Source organism: Mobula hypostoma, chromosome 9 (assembly GCF_963921235.1).
Source record: "Mobula hypostoma chromosome 9, sMobHyp1.1, whole genome shotgun sequence".
In the NCBI taxonomy this organism is placed as follows: Eukaryota; Metazoa; Chordata; class Chondrichthyes; order Myliobatiformes; family Myliobatidae; genus Mobula; species Mobula hypostoma.
In genome coordinates, this window is record NC_086105.1 from 105,113,929 (window position 1) to 105,129,719 (window position 15,791).

At 43.8% G+C, this 15,791-nt stretch overlaps 1 protein-coding gene across 1 annotated transcript in view; it reads left to right on the forward strand.

Annotated features, from left to right (window-relative positions):
• The window catches only part of LOC134352270 (apolipophorins-like), a 124,665-nt gene that overhangs the window by 94,712 nt on the left and 14,162 nt on the right, over window positions 1–15,791 (forward strand). The window contains exons 10-11 of the mRNA XM_063059560.1: window positions 5,958–6,123; window positions 7,115–7,297. Of these exons, the coding sequence (XP_062915630.1) occupies window positions 5,958–6,123; window positions 7,115–7,297 (349 nt within the window). The remainder of the gene's footprint in view (window positions 1–5,957; window positions 6,124–7,114; window positions 7,298–15,791) is intronic.

The window sequence follows — 15,791 nt, forward strand, 5'->3', positions numbered from 1 at the left end:
GTCCTACTTTAGCATTTAGATCTCCCATGTCAATAACAATATCTTGAGATTTGCAGTCATTTTTTGCTTGTTCAAGCTCTTCATAGAACTTATCTATATCCTCATTTGTTCCATCTGTTGTTATGATTATGAAGACACGTAGTCCTCTTTTATTTAGTAATGCATGTATTAAGAAATGATACATTATTTCCTCTGGTGTGATATCACAAAACACCGGACAAACCAAGACTGAAAAAACTGACAAAACCACATAATTATAACATTTGTTACAAACAGTGTAACAATACCATAACTTGATGATGAAGTCTGTGAGCACAGTAAAGTTCAAAGTTTCTCAAATGTCCCACATCTCACGCAGACGGGAGAAGGAAGAAAAACTCTCCCTGCCATGCCGACCACAATCCGACTCTGAGTCATCTGAAAACTTCGAGCTCTGATCAGCTCTCCGACACCGAGTACTGAGCGCCATCTCTGTCTGAACGATTCGACCTCCTTCTCAGTCGCCAAAAGCAGGCAAGGCCGGGGATTTTGAGGCCTACCCTCTGAAAGATTCACGACCACACAGTAACGACAGCAGCAAACGGGCATTTCAGAAATTTCTCCAGATGTTCCTCTGTGCTTTCATGTCCACTCTCCATCAAATCAGAATTGTCCACGGCCCCTATTTAATGGATACGATATCATTTTCACCGGAGAGCTACGCACACGCGGCGCGCTGCCATCTTCTCCTCCCACCGGTGCATATTGGTGCATATACCTGTATAATTGCTAAATCAAATGGTTGTCCACTGAATCTAACAAGGAGGACTCTTTCTGATATTGCCCAATGTCCTAAAACATTGGATCTTTATTGCCATTAAAACAGTAGTATTAATGAATGAATATTTCTTCTGGAAATACAACAATGTTTCCTCAACGCCGGCTCACCACGTCCTCTCAAGAACAAGAACTCAAACCCTCAGCATGAGGCTCAAATTGTAAATCAGAAAGGATTCTTTATAATTTATTGACACTTGTCACTGATAGAAGCAAAATGTTAAAGACTGTGCCTATTTCTTCTTTATATAAAGCTTCACAGCCTGTTCCTTAAACATATCTGTATTTTCAACCCAGCAATCTGAAATTGGTTCTATAGCTAGTACACATTTTTTGCTATGAATGTTAGAGATAATTTAAGAATTAATCTTTTTATAATTTCATTTTCCTTATTGGATGAACAAGTAGTAACTGTTTCAGCCAAGGCCTATCATCAGGGAAATTAAACCATGTTAAATAATTCTAGCTTTCTTACTTTCACTGGAAATTACTGATAACAGAGGTGAGGTTGGATAGGTGTCCTGTTGAATTTTCACTTGACTACTTAATATTCATTGAGAAATATGAAAGAAAGAAAGACTTGCATTTATAAGATGGATTGAAACTGCCGTACCTTCCGCTCCTGGACAGCAGACAAGACCAAACATACATGGCTAAAATAAACAAACGCTGCACAAGCAGAATAGTGCTGGCACTGATTTCAGCTGCAGGACCGCTGTTAGCTCCAAAGGGGGGCCTTCCCAAACTCGACAAGGTTCACTTTGTCCTTTCACTTGATTAGACTGCGAAAGAAAAGCTTAGCCTGTCCACTTAGCTGGGGAGCGCATAGTCTTGCAGGGAAGTGCATTACAGGGTTGGGTAGAATGAATTGAGCACAAAAGCTGGTGAGCTTTTAATGTATCAACATTAAAAGGTAGATTACAGTCTTGGAGCAGGTTCCCCACTGTAACTGCTAGGAAATGACAGCAGGTGGGCTCCATATTGGAACTGTTGAAGAGTCTAACATCAGGGCAGTGTTGAGAAAACCACAGTGTAGAATGGCCCACAAAATTGGAATTTCTGTGTGCACACTAGAGTGGGGATGGGGGAGGTGAGAGTGGTGAATGATCTGTAAAAAATTAGTTAAATATTATGTTTCTTAGATTCTTTTTGTTGTCTGTGTACAGTTTGCTGTTTCGACTATCGGCCCCCATACATAACAATGTTTGTGTGGTAATGATTCCACGTAGCTGAAAGGAATTGCAAAAAGAAACACACACACCTAGATCTTTATCGGCATCTTTCTTCATGGTCACAAGGCAACAGTATTACTTCATTGCTGACCACAAAAGCCAGCCTAAGGTTTACCAAATATTTTTAACTTGTGGCCTTTAAAGGAAGCTCATGTCTTCTTGCTGACACTGAGCGAAGATGCATGCACAATGGTTCCAAACCGTTTGTCAGGAAGTTATAGCCAGCTAAGTCAAGAGTGAAGTAGTAATTTCTCCATGACAATCTTAATGATTCTGCAACAAGACAGTTACCATTTATGTGTACATTTGTTGCTGGTGCATTGTAGATTAAGTAGCTGTTTAATTCCAAATGTCCTGCGGTCAAGTGTCCATTCTTGTCTCTTTTACCTGAGAATGCCAGTTGTCGATCCTTTCCTTTCAGCATGGCTCCAAGCTTATTAGAGAGGCCCCTCGCAGCATGGTGCAGTCCAGGGACTCTCTGAGAAGTGCTCACTCCCACAGTGTCTTTGACAACCAGTGAGAACCTGTCCTGAGGCTCACCAGTTATTAGTGCTGTCACTAAGATTGAGTGCTTTGTAACTCAATAACTCGATGCAGGAAACCTCAAGTGTAAACAGTAACATGCTAGAAACATCTGGCAGGTCAGACTTCATCGATGGAAAGAGAAGCAATTTACATTTCAGGTCTGGAACCCTTCATTAGATCTGACATTGAATGATTTGAAGGCATGAGATGGCAGAATCCAGAGCAAAGAAAAACCAATCTGCAGAAGTAACTCATTGGGTCAGGCAGCAACTGTGTAGGGAAATAGACGGTCGAATTTCCGGGTTGCGACCCCTATTTGGCCTGAAAGAGTGAAAGGAAACAGCCAGTATAAAGAGGTGAGGGAAAGGGATGGTGCAATAGCTGGCAAGTGATTACATGGATTCTGAGTAAGGAGGAATGGGTGGAAATAGCAAAAATGGGGAGGAGGGAGGAGAAGATGGCGACGCGACGCAGCGCGCGCGGCCATTGCGAATGATATTGTATGTGTAACTAGGGGCCGTAGACAATCCGGATTTGATGGAGACAGCCGTGAGAAGCACAGAGGAACATCTGGAGTAACTTCTGAAATGCCTGCTTCACTGCCACTGCTACTGTGCGATTGAGAATCTCCGGAGATGAAGGCCCCAAATCCTTGGCTTTGCATATCGCCTGGTTGCCGGCGCTTGGCAGAGATGGTGCTCGGTGCTCGGTGTTGAATAGGTGGTCAGAGGCTCGGAGTTTTTCGGACGGACTCGGAATCAGACTGTGGTCGGATGCTTCCGGGATGCTGCATCAGCAAGTTGGGGCGCTGGAGGTTTACCGTCTGCGTGAGATGATGGGACTTTCGAGAGACTTTGAGACTTTTACTGTACCATGGTCTGTTCTTATCAAATTACGGAATTGCTTTGCACTTTTGTAACTATATGTTATAATTATGTGGTTTTTGTTAGTTTTTAAGTCGGTTTGTCATGTGTTTTTCGTGATATCATTCTGGAAAAACATTTTATCATTTCTTAATGCATGCATTACTAAATGACAGTAAAAGGGGACTGCATGTCCTCATCATCATCGTAACTGAATCAGAATCAGGTTTAATATCACCAGCATACGTCTTGAAATTTGTTGTCTTTGTGGCAACAGTACAATGCAACACATAATAGAGAAAAAAAGTGATTTAATTATCACATACGTGCGCGCGTGTGTGTGTTTTATCTGTGTGTATATTCCGATTCTGATATGTATATATGTATACACACACTATGGAGACTAGTGCCAGTTATGGAGCTAACTAAGTTTACAACTCCGGAGTTTATTTTGATGCTCTGCAGTACCCCCCACCCCCCATACCAGGTAGAGATGCAGGTAGAGGCAACAGAGCAATCTTTGGCATTCACAAACACCAAGGACCTAATAAAGATGACTTTTTAATTAAAAATAAAACACAAAATAAAATATGCATTTAAGCCAGTTGTTACATCAAGTAAAATGATCCCCTTGCCATTGCTCCAGCAGCTGGGCCCTGACACCAGGGTTACTTGTGTAGGTTCACAGGGCAGATTTCCCAGCCAAAGAGCCTGTGGTTTGCATGACACTTATTTACTCCAACAATCAAGTGGCTGAAGACCTGGGCCAAAATTGTTTTATTTTTAATAAACTGTGTACTTGATGGATCTCTCAATACTCATATCATTGGACATCATACCAAACTGGAAAATTTCCCAGTATACAGCCTCACCAAATTTCTCACTGGCCAGGCCAGTGATAAGAATGACCTACATTGAACCTAACCTATTCTGAGTAGAATGTGCAGCCTTTCAGAAATAGTACTTCTAACTGTGTGAACTGGCCTCATGAATAAACTTCGGCTGTAATAAAAGTACCAGCATTTAGTTATGGTGAATGCACATGGTTGTCAGTGATATCGGTAACCAGAGCAGACCATTGGAGTTCCAGTCACAGCTTGGGAAAATACAAGCATGGAGATTAGAGTGCATGCATGGACAGTTAATTCACAGTAGTCGACACATCTATCTCAGGATACATGGCTACACTGCATGAAAATTTGTAACAGGACAGCTAATTCATAAAATCCACTCCAGCTGTTTAAAAATGATTAGCCTATTCCTTATGTTTTAGACTTTCTGCAGTTAGTCAGTGTTGCTCGGAGATTGCACTGACTATTTGGAACTCGTCTGTGACCATGTGCATTATTGTTGGCAGAGTGTATTGTTATGGGCCAGGGACCAGCCAGTTGTACAGCAGTCATAGACTGCAAAGGGAAGTAGTTAAGTGCAACAATATTCTTAGTGCTCCTCTGAAGAATTTAGAAAACGATGCGTGCAAAGTCTACTGCTTTTCAACGTTGAGATAATTTCGCCCCTTCGACTGTTGGCAGATTCATGGAAGTCCACCTAGAGAAGTCAGTTTTATTTTACAGCTTGCAAACAATGTTACTAAGTAATGAAAGGAATCAAAAATTACAAATCGAGGTCCAAATTTAAACAAGCTGCAGCTACTCGATGTGCCTTGCTCTGTGCTGCTTTTCCATCACTTTTTTTTTATTATTTTCTTTCTCTGCCCACGTGCATGATTCTGTTTACTGTTTAAAATCACAGCTAACACATAATTTTCCAAGCTGGTGTTGCTTCATGGTGTGTAAGTCTTTAATTTGGATAGGGTCCTACTGAGAGTAATTAGGATTAGCTGGGTAAAAAAGTCAATGGTATGCTGAAGAGCCTATTTCTATGCAGTGTAATGATGAGTTCATCACTCTATGGCACTTAATTTCAAAGAAATGAACTATGACTGGCTGGCAGCTGCCTCAAAAGCCTTAGCTTTTCAACCAACCAATCTCCAGCATCCTTCCTGGATGGTGCTTCAAAATTAAGGCCAACTTGCTTTCACTCCCATTTGATGGGTTCTGAGGGAGTTGGTGAGTCCGAACCGGCATCCACAGATAGCTGACACTGACATTGCAGATAGGGAGGCATTTGGGGGACCAGATTAATATGAATACTTAAAGGTTGGATTCTTTTAATTTGGAGTGATGATGAGTTCTTTAAAATATTAGAAGCAGCAGATGGTGAGGAGCTACTTCCATTGATGGAGGTGCAGTATTAAGTGCTTCATCCAGAGCAAAATTGCAGAGCATCTGAAAGTGCAGATTAAGCCTCATCTGTTGCCTCAGAATGCACATCCTTGTTACCATGTGGGATCTCAAATTAAGTGAAATGGCGTATGATGCAACAATTAAGTCATTGATGTGATTTCTACGAGAGGCTGATTGATCTGAAATACATATAGTACTTTCTGGATTCCTAGTAATAGGGCCCATGAAGGGAAAATTTGTCAAACTGGCTGATACTGTGCTTTGTACATTTTTAGGCAGCCTCTGGTGGATACTTTACCATCCTGTGGAACAGAAGCATGCATCAATTTCCTGACAGAAGTCATTCTGTCTAAAGAGCTGGATAAAGATAGAACAGACACCTTTCTGTGGTCCTTGGCTTTCATTCCAGAGCCTACATCGTCTATTGTTGCCACAATTACTGTGAGAAGCTGCATTCTATTTAATCCAGTTGTAATTTATACTGCTAATATGGTTTAAAATTGTTGTTTGAGAAAACACTGAGTGACTGGACTAAATTCAAAGATGGTCATGAGGAAGCAGCGGGCTATAGTCTGGGGCTTGATAGTTTCAATAGGTTTTTTTTGTTTGCTTTCGAATTGGGGCAATGCTATCTAGTTAATTAAAGCTGTCAATCCTTGATTATCATTTATATCTTGGTAGAATATGATACAATAATGAAGGCAGGAAGAAACAGCCAAGTACTGAAGGTATTTGTGTAGGTGACAAGATGAGGGGTGGCACGGTAGCATAGTGGTTAGCACAACAATTTACGGTACCAGAGACCCGGGTTCAGTTCATGCTGCTGCCTCTAAGGAGTTTGTATGTTCTCCCCATAACTGAATAGGTTTCCTCTGGGTGCTCTGGTTTCCCCCCACAGTCCAAAAACATAGCAGTTGGTGGGCTAATTGGTAATTGTAACTGGGGGATTGCTGGCTGGCATGGCTCGAAGGGCCAGGAGGGCCTATTCCATGGTGTAGCTCAATAAATAAGTGAATGAAATAAGAGTAACCAACTTTCTTAGGTTAAAGTAAGGTATTTTGGAACATCGCAATAACGTACCATCGTTCCATGGTTATGTTCTCCAGTGGTGATGTCTAGCCTTTATTTCACCCATGTTTAGTTAGCCTCAGCAGCATCATGCACTCAAAAAATGGGTGTGTTGAAATACAGTCAGAACAAGGCGTCAAGTATGCAGAACTAGAAAAATTAGCTTGCGTGATCTGATGGAGCAAACTAATCACAGGTATACATTACTGAGCTGAGTTGAGCATTATTGATTGAGTAACACGGAAGTGCATGTTTCTTTTGGCCAGCATGGAAGAAGATTAGGAATGAGTATTGAATGTGTGATCATCAGTCTTCAGTTCCTGTGAAGTGCATAAGTGTGAATCTGACGGACTTTCATTTGCAGGCTCTGATGGAATCACCAGATGCAAGTAGGCAGACCTTTCTTGGAACTTCGTCACTGCTTCATAACTTTTGTTCAAAGAACAGAAGATGTCAAGAAGTACCGGAGGTACAGGAGTTCATGAAGATTCTGGAAGGTTATGTCCAAGGAAACTGTAAAGCACGGGAGTCTGACAAAAAGGAAAAGGTAGGAATATAAAATCAAAAATGCTGCAAATCTGAAAATACAATAGAAAATGCTGGAAACACTCCAACAAGGGATCTGACAAAGGGTCTTTGACCTGAAATGTTAACTCTGTCTCTCTTTCCACATATGCTGCTTTTGAGTGTTTCCAGTATTTTCTGTTTTTATTATAGGTAGGAATATGTTGCATTCAACAGAGGTATTCATATGTTACCTTGTGCAATCTTCACCCATTAATGCTCCATATATGCTTGGATTTGAAGAGCGTGTGTACAGAATAGAATCTGATGAACGACATTGGTGAAATGAAAGATGATGCTGGAGATATTGTAATGAGCTATGCAGAGATGGCAGAGGAACTGAATGCATATTTTGCATCATTCTTCACAGTGAAAGGCATCTGCAGTAAACCAGACATTCAAGAGTGTCAGGGAAGTGAAGTCTGCGCAGTGAAAATTACGACTGAGAAGGTGCTCAGGAAGCTTAATGGTCTGAGGGTGGATAAATCTCCTGGACCTGATGGAATCCACCCTCGGGTTCTGAAGGAATTAGCTGGAGAGAATGAGGAGGCATTAACGATGATCTTTCAAGAGTCAATAGATTCTGGTATTGTACCAGATGACTGGAAAATTGCAAATGTTCCTCTGTTACTTAAGAAGGGTGGGAGGCAGCAGAAAGGAAACTATAGACCTGTTCACCTGACATCAGTGGTTGGGAAGTTGTTGGAATTGATTGTTAGGGATGAGATTACAGAATACCTGGAGGCACATGACAAGATAGGCCAAAGCCAGCATGGTTTCCTGAAAGGAAAATCCTGCCTGACAAACCTACTGCAATTCTTTGAGGAAATTACAAGCAGGATAGACAAAGGAGAATGCAGTAGATGTGGTGTACTTGGATTTTCAGAAGGCCTTTGACAAGATGCTGCACATGAGGCTGCTTAGCAAGATAAGATCCCATGGAATTACAGGGAAGTTACTAGTGTGGGCGGAGCATTGGCTGGTCGGCAGAAAACAGAGAGTGGGAATAAAGGGATCCTATTCTAGCTGGCTGCCAGTTACCAGTGGAGTTCCACAGGGGTTGGTGTTGGGACCGCTGCTTTTTATGATGTATGTCAATGATTTGGACTATGGGATTAATGGATTTGTGGCTAAATTTGCCAATGACACAAAGATAGGTGTAGGAGCGGGTAGTGTTGAGGAAACAGAGAGTCTACAGAGAGACTTGGATAGTTTAGGGGAAGGAGCAAAGAAGTAGCAAATGAAATACAAGGTTGGAAGGTGTATAGTCATGCACTTTGGTGGAAGAAATAAATGTGCAGACTATTATTTAGATGGCTGGCTGGTGGCGTAGTGGCATCAGCACTGGACTCCAAAGCAAACGGTCAAATCCAACCGGCTCCCCTGGCACGCTTTCCATCCGTGCTGGGTTGAGCATCGAGCTAGCAACTCGACTTCGTAAAACAAAAAACTGGAGAATGCTACAGAAATGCCACATGATGAGCAAACACCAAAAAGATTAGTGTAAAAAGCTTGTTATGACAGCGATCCAATGACTCCACCAGGAGTTAAGGGCATTCTTCTTATTCTATTACTTAGATGGGGAGGGATGTGATGTGGAGGCTCTATAAGGCACTTGTGAGACCACACTTAGAGTATTGTGTGCAGTTTTGGGCTCCTTATTTTAGAAAGGATATACTAATATTGGAGAGGGTTCAGAGAAGATTCACAAGAATGATTCCAGGAATGAAAGGGTTACCGTATGAGGAACGTCTGGCAGCACTTGGGCTGTATTCCCTGGCGTTCAGAAGAATCGGGGGGGGGGGGGATCTCATCGAAACATTCGGAATGTTAAAAAGTCTGAACAGATTAGATATGGCAAAGTTATTTCCCATGGCAGGAGATTCTAGAACAAGAGCGTAGGACTTCAGGATTAAAGGACGTCCATTTAGAAGTGGGATGCGGAGAAATTACTTTAGTCAGGGGGTGGTGAATCTGTGGAATTTGTTGCCATGAGCAGCTGTAGAGGCCACGTTATTGGGTGTATTTAAGGCAGAGATAGGGCATCAAAGGGTATAGGGTGAAAGCAGGGGAGTGGGGATGCCTGGAAGAATTGGATCAGTCCACGATTGAATGGCGGAGCGGACTCAATGGGCCGAATGGCCTACTTCATCTCCTATATCTCATGGTCTTATGGTCTTGAATACAATGATGAACTACTTTCCTTAACTTTCACATTAAGGGCACAAATTTTAAGAGGTATTTATTTAAGAGATAAAGAAAATCTTGGCAATATTCAATAAATCTAGAGTACATACTTTCAATCAGAGGTAAAGCACAATAAAAAATTAATATGTAAATGATAATATATTAGTAAGATACCAGTGCATCACTTTTTTTTTGTATAATCTCCAGTGATGGTCATGTTGCTAGGCATATGAGAGAGAATAGATTGCGGGGCTACAGGGAAATAAGGAGAAAGTAAATGGAACTGATGGGATTCATTTGCTGGAAACCAGTCTAGACCCAATGTCCAAATTTCCTCTTCCTGTGCCATAATAAACAGGTGCTGTCAGATAAACTGGTACTTACTAACAAAAGAATCACGATAACTCAATATTTTTGTACAATATATACTGTGCAATCACAGTGATTGGGTTGTATTACAGACCCCACAATAGTCACCAGGTCATTGAGGAATAGATATGTAATCAGATTAAGGAAATGTATAAAAATAATAGGGTTGTTGTCATGGGGGATTTCAACTTCCCTAATATGAACTGGGACCTCCTTAGTGAAAGGGGTTTCGATGGGGCAGAATTTGTCAAGTGTATCCAGGAAGGTTTCTTAAGTCAATATGTGGGCAGTCCAACAAGAGGACCTGGTGTTGGGTAATGAGCCTGGCTGGGTGACTGATCTTTCAGTGGGTGAGAAGTTAGGGAAAGGTGACCTAACTTAACTTAACTTTCAGGATTGCTGTAGATAAGGATAGGTAAGGTCATTGTAGGAGAGTTTTAAATTGGGGTAGGGCAAAATATGAAGGCATTAGGCAAGAACTAAGAAGAGTTAATTTGGAACACCTTTCTTCTGGCAAGATCACATCAGACATGTGAAAATGTTTAACGATCAGTTGCTCAGAGCCCAGGAAAGATATCTTCCTGTTAGAAGCAAGGTCAGGGATGGAAAGATAAGAGAACCTTGGATGTGCAGAGAGATGGTGAATTTACAAAAAGAAGTAAAAGGAAAAAGTATATACAGCTTTGGAAGTTAGGATCAAACAAAGCACTTGAAGAGTGTAAAGAATCCAGAAAAGAACTAAAGAAGGAAATCAGGAAAGCCAGGAGGGACCATGAAAAGTCCTTGGCAAGTAGGATTAGAGTGAATTCCGAGGCATTCTATACATACATCAAGAGCAAGAGGATAATTAGCGAGAGGATGGGACCACTCAAGGAAAAAGGGGGTAACCTTTGCTTGAATGTGGAGAATGTGAGTGAGGTAATTAATGAGTACTTTGCTTCAGTATTTACCAAGGAAAAGGATATGGAGGACCAGGAGATCAGTGCTGAGTGTACAGCATACATTCAGGCATTTAGAAGTCAAGGAGGAGGAAGTGTTGGGCCTGCTAATGAGTATTAAGTCCCCAGGGCCTGATGTGATTTACTCCAGTTTATTGATGGAGCAAAGGATGAGATTGCTGGGGCCTTGACCAGTGTCTTTATGAACTCTCGAGCAACAGGACGAATGGTGAGTGGCTGATGTTGTACCTCTGTTTAAGAACGTAATAAGAGAAAATCCTGGGAACTATATACCAGTGAGTATCATGTCAGTGGTAGGGAAATTGCTGGAGAACATTCTTAGGGATAGGATATGAGTATTTGGAAACCCTTGGCCTAATTAGGGAGAGCCAGGCAACGCACACAAAATGCTGGAGAAACTCAGCAGGTCAGGCAGCATCTATGGAAAAGAATGCAGTCGATGTTTCAGGCTGAAACCATTCCGCAGGACTGGAGAAAAAAAAGATGATAAAGAGTTAGAAGGTGGGGGGAGGGGAGGGAGCGACACACGTGATAGGTAAAACCTGAAGGGGGAGGAATGAAGTAAAGAGCTGGGAAGTTGATTGGTGAAAGAGATACAGGGCTGCAGGAGGGGGGAATCTGATAGAGAACCGAAGGCCATGGAAGAGGAAAATTGAGTGGAGCACTGCAGGGAGGCAATGGTCAGGCAAGGAGGTAAGATGAGAGGGGAAAAAGGGGATGGCAAGTGGTGAAGGAGGGCGGGGGGGGTCATTACAGGAAGTTTGAGAAATCGATGTTAATAACATTAGGTTGGAGGCTACCCAGATGGAATATAAGATGTTGCTCCTCCAGCCTGAGTGTGGCTTCATTGTGACAGTACAGGAGGCCATGGATTGACATATGGGAATGGGAGGTGAAATTAAAATGAGCGGCCAGTGGGAGATCCTGGTTTTTCCGGCGGATGGAGCGTAGGTGCTCGGCAAAGCAGTCTCCCGATCTATGTCGGGTATAACCGATATACAGGAGGCCGCACCATGAGCACCTGATACAATAGATGACCCCAACAGACTCACAGGTGAAGAGTTGCCTCATCTGGAAGGACTGTTTGGGGCCCTGAACGGTAATGAGGGAGGAGGTGTAGGGGCAGGTGTAGCACTTGCTCCACTTGCAAGGATAAGCGCCAGGAGGGAGATCAAAAGGGAGGGACGAATGGACAAGGGAGTAGCGTAGGGAGCGATCCCTTTGGAAAGCGGAAAGTGGGGGAAGGGTGGGAAAGATGTGCTTGGTGGTGGGATCCCATTGGAGAGTGAACCAGCATGGTTTTGTGCAGGGCAGGTTGTATCTTACCAACTTGACTCTGTTTTTTGACAAGGTGACAAGAGAGATTGATGAAGGTAGGGCAGCAGATGTGGTCTACATGGATTTTAGTAAGGTATTTGACAAAATCCCTCATAGGAGGCTAATCCAGAAGATTAAGATGCATAGGGTTCACGACAAATTGGCTATTTGGATCCAAAACTGGCTTGTGCATAGAAGACAGAGGGCAGTGGTGCAGGGTTTTACTGGAGTCGGAGTTCTGTAATTAGAGGTGTTCCACATAGATATGTGCTGGGACCTCTGCTGCTTATGATGTATATAAATGACCTGGATGAAAATGTAGATGAGTGGGTTAGTAAATTTGCGGATGATACCAAGGTTGGTGGAGTTGTGGATAGTGGAGAAGACTGACAAAGAATACTGCATGATATAGATCAATTGCAGATATGGGTAGATGGAGTTTAAAGCAGATAAATGTGAGGTGTTGCACCTCAGTAGGGCAAATGCAAGGAGACAGTACACTGTTAAGAGCAAGATCATTAACAGTGTTGCTGAGCAAAGAGATCTTGGGATTCAAGTTCATACCTCCTTGAAAGTGGCTATAGAGGTTAATAAGGTGGTTAAGAAGGCTTATGGAATACTTGCTTTTATTAGTTGAGGCACTGAGTTCAAAAGTCTAGGGATTATGTTGCAACTTTATAAAACTCTGGTTAGGCCACATCTGGAGTATTGCGTACAGTTCTGGTTGGCTCACTATAGGAAGGACATTGAGGCTTTGGAGATGGTGCAGAAGAGGTTTACCAGGATGCTGCCTGGTTTAGAGGACATCTACTATCGTGAGAAGCTGGATAAACTTGGGTTGTTTTCTCTGGTGTAGCGAAGGCTGAGGGGAGATCTGATAGAGGTTTATAAGATTATGAGAGGCATAGATAGAGTAGACAAGGAGTATCTGTTTCCCAAGGTTGGAATGTCTAATACCAAGGGGCATGCTTTGAAGGTGAAGAGGGGGTGCTTTGAAAGGTGATGTGAGGGGTAAATTTTTTACTCAGAGCGTAGTGGATGTCTGGAATGCACTGCCTGGTATGGTGGTAGAGGGAAATATATTAGAGGCTTTTAAGGGATGTTTGAATAGGAATATGAATGTGAGGAAGATGGAGGGATATGGACATGGTGTAGGGAGGAGGGATTGGTGTTTGTGTGTTCTTGATTTGCTTTTTAGCTGGTTGGGTACATCATGATGGGCTGAATGGCCTTTTCCTGTGCTGTACTGTTATATGTTCTATTTATGAGTGCATCATGTAATTTCTCTCATCCCAACACTTACATAAAGACCAGCTCCACAGGTCAGTTCTCAATTGGTTTAGATTGAATTGGACTAACTCTGGGATACACCTCTTTTCTCCTGGTTTTAGGAGGCCTGAGAAGCCCAACTGCTTTGTAGATTTAAAAAAAAGAATTTGCAAAAGCTTATGCTTACTAAGTACACATGGGCCAAGCAAATATCATACGTATAAGAAATATTGGAATGTGTAGAAGAATGCGAAACCAAAAGAAGGCATTTTCTGACTTAAATAAAACTATCTTAAGTAAACATTCTGCTGAGGTTGACTTGAATATCCTATATAATAGCTTCTTGTCCTTTTCCCTCTGAATGCTTTCAACGCTGAGCTGTTTAATGGGCTAAAATTATTCTCCCAAGCTTTCGGAATTAAATTAGTGTAGCAAATGTTCTTTGACTAGCCTTTTTAAAAATGCAGACTGAGGTAGCTTCTTCAGACTCAATTCTTCCAATAAACATTATAATTTTATGAAGATAAATAGAGGATAAAGTGATTATGCAGCAGAGAAAGTTAAGAGCAAATTTGGCCAAAGTGTTTTAAGTCACATGAGATAAGACAGATAAACAGGGTTAAATAGCCTTTTAAAAGTGGGATCAGGAATTGCAGTGTTGTGGCGACCCACTTTCTGGCACACACGAACCGGCTCACAACAGCGCGTGCAGGCAGAGGGCCGGCCCCAAAAAGGGCGCCAGGCCATCTTCACCAGCAGGGGGAAAATCCTGCGCGCAGAAAGGGTCTGGGAATATGCATTCCCCACAGCAATCCCGCCCAGGGAGGGCGGGAACGGGAAGGCTTTAAAGCAGGCCGCGAAGTTTGAATAAATCTCTTTCATCGCAACTCTAACTCACCGACTCCGTGTGGTTATTCTAGCGCTGTGTGTAGCACACCGCTACAATTGGTGACCCCGACGGCCCAAACAATATTTGGACCAGAGATGACCGACGCTGCATCTGTTCACGCAGTTTCGTTAAAACTGCCAAGCTTCTGGACTCTGCGACCCCAATTATGGTTCGAACAAGCAGAAGCACAATTCCACATTCGGCAGATAACCTCGGAGTCCACTCGCTACTACTACGTGCTGAGCTCTCTCGACCAGGAGACAGCTGCACAAGTTGAGGAGTTTATACAGTCGCCCCCGGAGGACGGCAAATACACAGCATTCAAAGCCCTGCTCATAAGGACTTTCGGACTCTCACGGCGCGTACGAGCACGCTGCTTAATGCACCTGGATGGTTTGGGAGTCAGGCCGCCGTCAGCATTAATGAACGAGATGCTGGCCCTGGCTGAAGGACACAAACCCTGCCTCATGTTTGAGCAGGCGTTCCTAGAACAACTGCCCGAGGACATATGCCTGCTGCTGTCCGACACAGACTTCAGCAACCCCCGGGAGGTGGCGGCCCGAGCAGATGTGCTGTGGAATGCCAGGAAAGAGAGAGGGGTATCCGTCGCACAGATCACCAAGCCGCGTGCCCAACGACAGACCAGACTGGGCCCGGCAGCAGAGCCTACAAAACCCGGTGACGGGAGTGAGGAGCCCAATGAACAATGGTGTTTCTACCACCAGCGGTGGGGCACAGAGGCCCGCCGCTGCAGACCACCCTGCAAATTCCTGGGAAACGCCAGGGCCAGCCGCCGCTGATGGCTACGGCGGCTGGCCATCAGGACAGACTCCTGTATGTCTGGGACAAGCAGTCGGGACGTCGCTTTTTGGTCGACACCGGAGCGGAGATCAGCGTCTTACCTCCAACGACTTACGACACCCTCAACAGAGAACCGGGACCCACCCTGAGGGCCGCTAATAGCAGCACGATACGAACCTATGGCACCCGCACGGTGCGGCTACAGTTCAGCTCCAGCCGGTTCACGTGGGACTTCACACTGGCCGCCGTGGCCCAACCACTGCTGGGGGCAGATTTTCTACGAGCCCACAGCCTGCTGGTCAACCTGCAAGGGAAGCGATTAGTCCTCACCAAGACTTTTCAAACGTTCTCCCTGGGTGAAGCACAGTTGCCAGCTCCACACATGGACTCCATCACGCTGTCCAATGATGAATTCACCAGGGTCCTGGCGGATTTCCCATCAGTACTGACACCGCAGTTCACGGCAGCCATGCCCAGACACGGAGTACAGCACCACATCCCGACCCAGGGCCCACCCCTCCACGCCCGTGCTCGAAGGCTTCCCCCGGACAAGCTCCAACTGGCGAAGGAGGAGTTCAAGAAGATGGAGGAATTAGGGATCATACGACAGTCCGACAGCCCATGGGCCTCCCCCCTTCACATGGTGCCCAAGGCAACGGGGGGCTGGAGACCATGCGGTGACTACC